Source organism: Crocodylus porosus, unplaced genomic scaffold (genome assembly GCF_001723895.1).
Source record: "Crocodylus porosus isolate Cpor-Errol unplaced genomic scaffold, CroPor_comp1, whole genome shotgun sequence".
NCBI classification, from domain to species: domain Eukaryota; kingdom Metazoa; phylum Chordata; order Crocodylia; family Crocodylidae; genus Crocodylus; species Crocodylus porosus.
Window position 1 is genome coordinate 15,735,410 of NW_017728920.1, and position 9,322 is coordinate 15,744,731.

Here is a 9,322-nt window from a genome sequence, read left to right on the forward strand (position 1 = left end):
ACTTGGACGAGGGGGTAAAAAGCACCCTGTTCAAATTTGCTGATGACACTAAGATGTAAGGGGGATGTGGACATGCTAGAAGGGAGGAATAGGCTATAATTGGACCTAGACAGGTTACAAGAGTGGGATTCAACACCGACAAAGTGCAAAGTGATGCACCTGGGGAGGAACAACCGGCACCATACCTACAGGCTGGGGAACTCCCTTCTTGTCAGTACAGAAGTGGAAAAAGGATCTTGGAGTCATCATTGACTCCAAGATGAACATGGGCCAGCAGTGTGGGGATGCAGTTAGGAAGGCCAACCATACCCTGTCATGCATCCACAGCAGGTCCAAGGAGGTGATCCTCCTCCTCTATGCAGCACTGGTCAGGCTGCAGCTGGAGTACTGCGTCCAGTTCTGGGCGCCGCACTTCAAAAGGGATGTGGACAATATGGAGAGGGTCCAGAGAAGGGCCACGAGAAGAGGCTACGGGACCTGAACCTGTTCAGCCTCCACAAGAGAAGGCTGAGGGGAATCTAGTGGCTTGTTACAAACTAGTCAGGAGGGATCAGCAGGCACTGGGGAAGTCCCTGTTCCCCCGAGCACTGCCAGGAGTGACCAGGAGTAACTGGTCACAAGCTGGCAGAGGGCAGGTTTAGGCTAGATATCAGGAAGCGCTACTTCACAGTCAGGGCAGCTAGGACCTGGAACCAACTTCCAAGAGAAGTGATGCTGGCTCCTACCCTGGGGGTCTTTAAGAGGAGGTTAGATGTACACCTTGCTGGGGTTGTTTGACCCCAGTACTCTTTCCTTCCATGGCAGGGGGTCAGACTAGATGATCTCCTCAGGTCCCTTCCGACCCTAGAAACTATGAAACGTTAGTAGGCAGGGATACCCATATAAAAACTATTAACAAAACAATAACACTAACTAGCGCATACTATTTGGCAGGTTTTTTTAAACTAGTCATACTCAATCCATGCCAACAATTTAACGGAATGTATTCCTATTTTCATAACATCCACAGAATTGTATTTCACTTGAATAAAAAAAATGCACGTCATAACAAGGAACCAACTGAACTTCTTCATAAATATCCCTCTAAGGTTTTGGCTGCTTGTTAGAGATCCACCAGAAATCAACAAGAAAGCTCAAGTAGTAAGCAATGTATTCTATAAAGTGATAAGAGCACCATTCAAGAACTGCATCTTAAATATCTCATTTTAAGAAAAATGAGCAAAATGAGGCCCATAATTGTCAACAATCAACTAGTCTTTTTTGAAACACAGATATTAACTTTTCTTCCTTTCTAAGTAATTATATTTTTAAGCCATACATATACCCCAAATGCTTCCTTCCTACCTTTTGGTGGCTGCAGGAGTCTGGAATTCTCAAATAAATATTTCTTTTTGATGGGTAAGATGACGGTGTCCTTCAGATCCGTAATAACATCATCTAATCCTGCAATATCACTCCAGGTTACCTAATAAATAAAAACAGTATTAGAAGCAAAACTTTAAAGCTGACCACAGTCACTGCCAATAAACAATACTCAAATTAGTAAAAGTTTAATAATCAAATTAGTAAAAGTTTTAAAGGAAACTTAAAATGTGGGCATGATAAAATGTTGAACTTATGTCAATTTAATTATTTTTAAGCATAATTTAACAAGCCAGTGTTAATACAGGTGACTTTCTCCGATACAGTCCAAATAATTTTAGGGTAAAGAGTTAATCCCCACTAGGATACATTCTGACATGACTTATGAACTCTAAAATTTCAAATTGCATTTTCATGAAAATATAAATCCTCATTGAAGAACAGGGTCATTAAAGTCAAAGACTATCAAAATCGTCCATGCATTACAAATGTTTCACTTCATTCTATGCATGTAAAAAGAACTTTTTTATTATAGGAATAATAAGGGAAATAAGCAGAGAATATAGTCTCTTACATGCATGCTAAGTGGGTCGACTAGATGTGCAGCAATACTCATTTCATATTCAGTAAGTTTGACATTTTTCACCCCGATCTGCTTCATTAGCTTTTCTGCCTAGAAAGAGAAAACAGTGGTATAAACAGAAGAAAAAGGAAAACAGTTAAACACCTTAAAATCACTGTTTGAAACTTGCCATTTTGGGGTCTGGAAATTAGGAGACAAAAAGAGCCACTTTCATTAAGCCATGTCTTTGAAAATGGCTCATGTGAAAAAGCTTTACTATTTAATGACTCTTCAGTGACACCCAAAGTTAATTCACAGTCTCAATTCCCAGCAGACAAATGTTACATTGAAAAACAACATGTTATAAAATAAATTGAGTGAGATGCCAAAGACTGACAACAGATGAAGAGAGACAAAACCCTGTCTCAGTTCAGAAAAGGACTGAAGCACACTAGTAGGTGATATATGCGCCTGTTGCTTGCCACTAAAGCCCCGGCAGTCATTACACTTAAGATGCGATTAACTTGTTGATCGCACCATAAAATAGTGACCCAGCTACGTGATCAGGTGATTGGTGAAGTATAATATTTTTGTAGCTGGTTTCCAACAAGCCTTTAGTTGAATATGTGGGGCAGGGTAGTCACACCATGCAGTCTTATGCCAGCTGCGTGATGGGGCTTGGCTGACAGCTCTCCACCTATCAGCAGGCTGACAGCTGCGTGATGTAATCCTCCATGGGGCTGTACCCACTATTTTCAGAGTGTGAAACAGAGGAGAGCTCATCCGCTATTTACCGTAGCTTTGGAAAATAAAAATACAGAGAAGCAAAAAGATTAATTAGTTATCCTAAAAAAGCTCATTCTGCACTTGAAAAGCATAAAACAAAATCTCAACCAACATTAGCACCAACGTTAAGAAGGTCCAAAAACTTCTAGTATTTTAAGTTTGCTGAGAAACTGCTTTATTAGTATATAAATAAAAATGTTGGGAGCTGCCAGAGCCTTGACTACCTGAGGACTCCTCCTGGTGCTACAACTTGCTTTGCTGACCAATAGGAACTTTCCTTATAAAAGATGTGCGTCTATAAATATTTCTAGAAATTTATCAAGAATAAAGTTTTAGACACAAAAACTGAAAAAGTTCCCACTTCTCTCCACTCCAGTGAATGACATCTTCATACAGTTAGTGATACCAGGCTATTAAATGGATATCAAGACAACAGACAAAAAGATCAAAAGGCAGCTCAAAAAGTTAACTCTGATGTTACTGTTAGACTGCAAAAAATGGTTAAGAGGTGCAATAATCATCTACACCTATACAATGCTACAATAGCACACAATTTTTTTTAAATTTCACAAGTTGAACAGGATAGTTTTGGCCTGCTCAAAACCTAGAATATTGCAGGAAGTAGTGTCTGATGCAACAGAAGGCATTTCTCTTTCCAAATCAACATAACCACTGCCCTAGCACAGGACTTGAAGAAATCTGACTTTGGAATGATGTTTGGTTAAATAGAGGCCTAGAGGTTCAGATTTATAATCAAAGAACCCACAAAAGGTATTAGCCACATATCTGGGTCAAACCAATTACGATATATATACTCAACCTACATTTATTCCATTTGCACCAAAGGTATTGTTATATATACCTAATACATGTTCTTGTTCATTTTTAACCATTTTTATACTGTGTACTAATCAAGAGGCTAAACTTCCTTGCTTGAGACCAGAAATATATCAGATGGGACAAGAAACCAGACAGTGCAAGTAAGTGAGACGTCCCCATGCATAAATATACAAGTCCTGGAAAGGAGAAAGATAACTGGCCCATAATTAGGTGCTGCCCACAGAGGCAACTTGCAGATTCTATCTTTTTTCATGCGTATGTAGAGCTCCAACAACAGTAGCAAGAGGAAGGGAGGAGCCTTCTGTCTCCCTGTCCCTTCCCAACAATGCTGAGTGCTGTAGTGAGGGGATAGCCTTCAGTTCTCTTTTCTTGGTTTTTCCTTTCCCCCAGAGCTGCACAAGCAGCAGGGAATTTTATGCTGCAGCTATAAGGCTGATGAGTTATTTCTCCCTGACGCTTAGCAAAGCTGCTCATAGCAAAAAAGGCACAGGCTCACTGCTTGACTCTGGAAATAATGTTACACTCTTTTCCACTAAGGCGGCTATTTTCACAACCACATAAACTAGAAGCTTTGTTTTACATTAAAAAATAAAAACTGCTGATAGTGAAATGTTTGTCTTGCTTTCTACAGACTGGATTTTTTCAAAGTCCAGGCTTCAGTGACTGGTGAAAACATTTCTCTACACATAAATGGTTATTTGTAAGAGCTCATCTTTTCCAGAAGAAGAAATACTTAAAAGTTGGATCGTACCTGTTTCTGGGCTTCCACTTTTTGCTTCCTGGTTGGATCAATTGCATCTACCATCCACTTGATGGTAAAATACGTCACAGCACCAAATATCGTCAAGCGGAAAATTAAACCAACAACTTCATTCCGACTCAGTGGGCGAGAAAAGGTTTCAGCATGTACCATCTTGAATACTTGAATAATTAAAAAAAAAAAGTCAATGGGGGAGAGCTATTAAAATCTGAGAAAACATGCTCATTTCAAAACATCATTTAGAAATATCTACTTTCTGTGCAATATTTTTTCTGATTTTTATACCTTTCTGAATATGTCATAATTTCTTTACCATAATGGCACAAGCCCAGAAAACTCAAAAGAAAAGGGTTAACAACTTAATGCTTGATATATTCAACATCTGTGGTTTCATTTCCACCTCTGAGACAGAATACAAAAAGGCAACCACAATCTCTTACAGCTTTGCTTCAGTGCTTTTAGTTCCTATATTCAAGAAGATGCCGATGCATATCAGCTACACAATACTTTACCAAAGGGATACACTTCTTCACTTGTGAATTTACCCCATTCCCATTCAGGCCTGTTCCAATCATATGATTTACTGATCTCAAAAAAAGCTGACTCATGAAGACAAAGTAAAAAAAAAACAAAAAACAGAGGCTATTTCATGTCACTTCCTGTTATTTTGCATGTTTCTTATTATGGACCATTGTCCAACTGAGATGTGTTCCATATTTAGCGGTAGAAAGTTCAGTGTTAGTCTGAATCTAAAGCAGTCCGTCAACATAGTCCTTTTGAGCTGTTACAGTCCCTGGAAGGCTGAGAATTCTGGCTTTGTGGCAGACAGCCATCAAAAGACTGGGGTTGGCTTCCATCAAAGCCAAGATAGGAATTAAAATTAAAATTAAGACAGTACAAGCTTCTGTTAGTCTTAAATTAGGTCAACACCTTACAAGACTTAATCTTTAAGGTGCCACCCTGCCCTGCCTTCCACTGATATGAAGTTACAGTCTGCATTTTGTAAGTGAAGTGTGGGGGGGAAAGAGAAAAAAAAACAAAACACATTGGGATCTTCTTTCCCATCCCCAGTCTATATACTGTGGAACTGGCAGGGACTCAAATTAAGAATCACAAGCAGTCTCACTCATCTTCTCATTGCCTAATTTTGTGTGTGAAGTGTGAAGGAGTAAAATAATTATTTAGCAGCAGGAACTGCTTCTCCTCCAGGGCTGCCCTGCAAACAGCTGTCAGCCAGGAAAAGGTGAATAGCTCATAGATGGTGTACCATGGTTGTGTAGTGCCATGTCTACACTCATGTCAGACAACAGGGATGTTATTCTGAAGATCTTGAATGCCAAACACAATGACTGAGCAGATGGGAATCAAAAACTACAATTAAATACCTAACCATTGGCATTGGCTAAAAACTCTCTGTATTGATCCCTAAAGTAGACTGGTTTGTTTTAAAGCCTTTGCTCTACATTTGTAGGAATATAATCTCAATAAAATCTCAAAGAATTTTTTTTTTTTAAGAAGTATAAGATAAAAGCTGGCTTTTTAAAGAGTACATGTAACTAAACAGATTGTACATACATTTTGCCAATTTTGTAAAACCTATTTTTCAGGAAAAAGGCAATAAAGATACCTAACCTATACCAAAATAAAGTACTTATTTTACAAACTCTGAGGACAGTGAAGATCATTTACAATGAATGTTATGCGTTGTAAAGCTTTTTTGTTTTTTAATATTTGAACCACCTCTCTGTTACTTTTTAAAAAATGATTGGAAATCCTTGGTACATGAAAACATGTTAGATGTTTTTTGTTGACAATTTGCTGATGACATTTTATAAATGGCTCGACCCTAAAGGGAAACAAAGTTAAATTTGCCTGAACAAAGACTTCATTTTAATATCTTTTTAAAATACGTATTTTTTTTGACATTCTGCCTGCTTGCACATTACCACCTAAAACATACAGAACCTGGCAGCTACTTTGGTTTCTATTCCTCTTCCATGACATGAGTACTTAACTTTCCCTCTTGTCAAAAATAAACAAACAAACAAACAAACAAAACAAAACAAAAAACGTGGCTCTCCTTAGATAAATGAGGAAGGACAAATGGGCCTCTCAGAAAGGTAAGCATGGATGATAGTCGAGCAATCCTTACTCTGCAAGTTCTCTACCTTCCATTACCAATAACATCTTTGGCCACATCCACACGTGGCGTAGACGTTTGGTTCCCCAGGGACAAGCAGTTGCAGTGCAACTTGTGCCACTTCTACTTGTCCTCAGGGAACACCCACGCCATGTGTGTTTTGGCACAGGGCAACTTACCCCAGGTAGGGTAGGGGAGGTTGGGGCCAGCACTGGCCTGGCTCCAGCAGCCTTACCTGGGGTCCTCCGAGAGCTGCAGCAGCACTGATTCTGCTGCGTGGAGCCTGGCTGGTAGCTGCAATGCAGCTCTGGCCAGCCTGGCTCCGCTTTGAATGGCGTGCGCTGCTCCGATTTCTTTTTCTGCAGGTTTTTGACCCCTGAAGTCAGGGATAAAAAAAAAAAAAAAAAATCCATGGGAAAAAAAAACGGAGAAGCACACACATAGGCAATGGTTCCCTGCAGCGCTAACATCTGAATGTGCGGTATGTGAAGCTGCAGATGTGTTTGCAGTGCCACATACCACATAGCCGTACTTATCTGGATGTGTCCTCTGTGACTTTCCCTAGCCCCAGATGCAGGCACATGCACCTCTCTCAGGAATGCCCTTTAACTCCAAATCTATCTGCCTTCTGCTGCTTGACCATTGAAAACAGACTGAAATATTCCAAAGGTCACCTCTCTGACCTATGTTATCCTCAAGCTTTACTTGCCTCACCTACCTCTTAGCAGCTTTTAGCAGAGGAGATTTTGCCAGCCAAAAGAATCACACCCTCATCCAGTTATGCTCTCTGAAAAGATGGATCCTCTCCTTCTAGAGATGAGTTCTGCCTGTGTGGTCCAGTACTTATCTTCAGAGTAAGTGTGATTTTTGGGGTAAATTAAAAAGATAAACAAAAAGATTTATAATAAAAAACAGGAGTAGACATAAGAAATCAGTAACCAAATGCTGAGAAACAGATGGCAATATAAAAATAAACAAACAAAAGAACGTATCAGACCTGTCTTACCCTGCATCTTAAAGCCAAGAATGTGGTTTTTACTTGGCCTGCTAACTGAGAGATCAAAGCCCCTTATCCTCAAGAAGCTTTAGGCAAATCTGGGTAGACTTAAGTAATGATTTATCTAGCCATTTACAACATACTTTATGCATAGTATGGATGATCTTCTTGCCCTCCCAAAGGTGCATGTTTATCAAATTAACAAGTCTTTCCTGATCTAATTAAGACCAGGAGACTATGTACATCCCTTTCAGGCATCCCAAGGACATGTTTCTCACCTATTTTCCCTATTCTTAGAAATACCCTTCTCTGAATAGTCTGTTCCCAGGTAACATTACAACCAGTCTCTCTACTTTTAAATCATAAAAGGCTTGGAAGGGCTGGGTTCACGTGCCAGTCAGTGCAGGTCTGTAAGGGCGAGGAGTAAACAAAATCATGACAAATGCTAACTCTCAGTGGTTACTTCTCCCAAGTATAAACAGGTGAGGAACACAAATTAATCACTGCCTTAACTAAACATTCCTGGCTAAAGTATGAAAATGTGGTATTTCCTATAAATGTAATTTCAATACATTTCATGCCAACATCACAACAATTGGGCTAAATCCATTGTGACACTGTACCAGGCGAGGGGTGGGGGAACACACGACATCCTAGGGTTGCTGTGCTCTCCCCTAGTGCCCCCTACCATGCCAAGTTTGTGTTAATGCACCCTTGTTCTTGCCCACCACATCTTGATCTTATGAAAGTTAAAGGGAGGTTGCTGCTCGTCCTCCTCGTCACAGTTCCCGCTACCCCAATCCTTGCTTATACAACGGGGTTCCGAACACCCCCAGCGTTATGGGCTATGTGTGGCTCCAACCACCCCTGTACCATGCCCCAAGCCTCACGGATGTACTGGATGTTGTTTGGTCTATCTCACTCTCTGCACCCTCTCTGGTGCTCGGGCTCTCCGCAGCCCTGGTCTCTCAGCCGTGTCCCCCAGGCGCTCTGGCTTCCCGCAGCCGTGTCTCGGAAACTTGCCCCCCAGGCACTCTGGCTTCTCGTGGCCCCCTCTCCAGGGCTTCTCTGGGGTCTCCACGTAGCTGTGGCTCCCCTATGAGGCCTCCTCCATCCCCTTATAGCCTCACCCGGTCCTCTGGTCAAACAGTAAACAAAACACAAGCCCCTTGGCTATAATATAACTCTAAGCCATCTGGCTCCAACCTTCCTCTCACCACATCAGAGATGTTCCCTCTGTCTTCAGTCTCAGGCGGTACCTGCAGTTTGGCCTCTACTCATTATTCACTCCAGCAGAGTTCCTTCCCCCTAAGCTGCCAGCAGGGAACTGCCTGCCTAGCCTCAGCCTGGGAGTTATATAAGAGCCAGGCCCTGCCCCTTCTGATTAGCTGACCACCCCCTGGTTACCCTGGCAACCAGCAGCTGGGCTCCCTACTTACTGATTCACCAGTAGCAGGCACCTCAGTGTCCTGCTACAGACACTACTCGTATGTAAGAGACATACATGTCATATTAGTAAAATTAATAAGAAAACATTCATGAGAACCCACAAACACCTTGAATTAGAGTGAGGTTCATGACAATCCTCCAAGGTGCCAAGCGCTTTGGAACAGGACTCCTTTGGTTGCCTTTGTGTTGACCAGTGTACAACAAAGCTTCAAGCCATTTCTGCAGTCCCAAGTTGTTAGCACAATACCAGTAATAAAGATGGTAAATATCTCACCTCCCAACACCTTGTGTGTGTACAAAATGCCTAACCAGCTCTTACCCCATGGCTTAACATAGTTTCATAGTAGCTAGAGTCGGAAGGGACCTAGGTAGATCATCTAGTCCGACCCCCTGCCTTGGCAGGAAAGAGCACCAGGGTCAGATGAC

The 9,322-nt window shown here is 41.3% G+C and overlaps 1 protein-coding gene across 2 annotated transcripts in view; it reads right to left on the minus strand.

Moving 5' to 3' along the window:
* Positions 1-9,322, minus strand: part of ATAD1 (ATPase family, AAA domain containing 1) — a 27,587-nt gene that overhangs the window by 15,427 nt on the left and 2,838 nt on the right. Inside the window, exons 1-4 of one of the 2 annotated variants that reach the window (XM_019538610.1) lie at positions 7,169-7,368; positions 4,302-4,471; positions 1,937-2,035; positions 1,345-1,465 (exon numbers count right to left, since the gene is read on the minus strand). In XM_019538610.1, the coding sequence (XP_019394155.1) occupies positions 1,345-1,465; positions 1,937-2,035; positions 4,302-4,463 (382 nt within the window). In that variant the 5' untranslated portion in view covers positions 4,464-4,471; positions 7,169-7,368. Of the gene's footprint in view, positions 1-1,344; positions 1,466-1,936; positions 2,036-4,301; positions 4,472-7,168; positions 7,369-9,322 lie in introns of those variants that run through there. The other variant, XM_019538612.1, reaches the window with a different exon arrangement.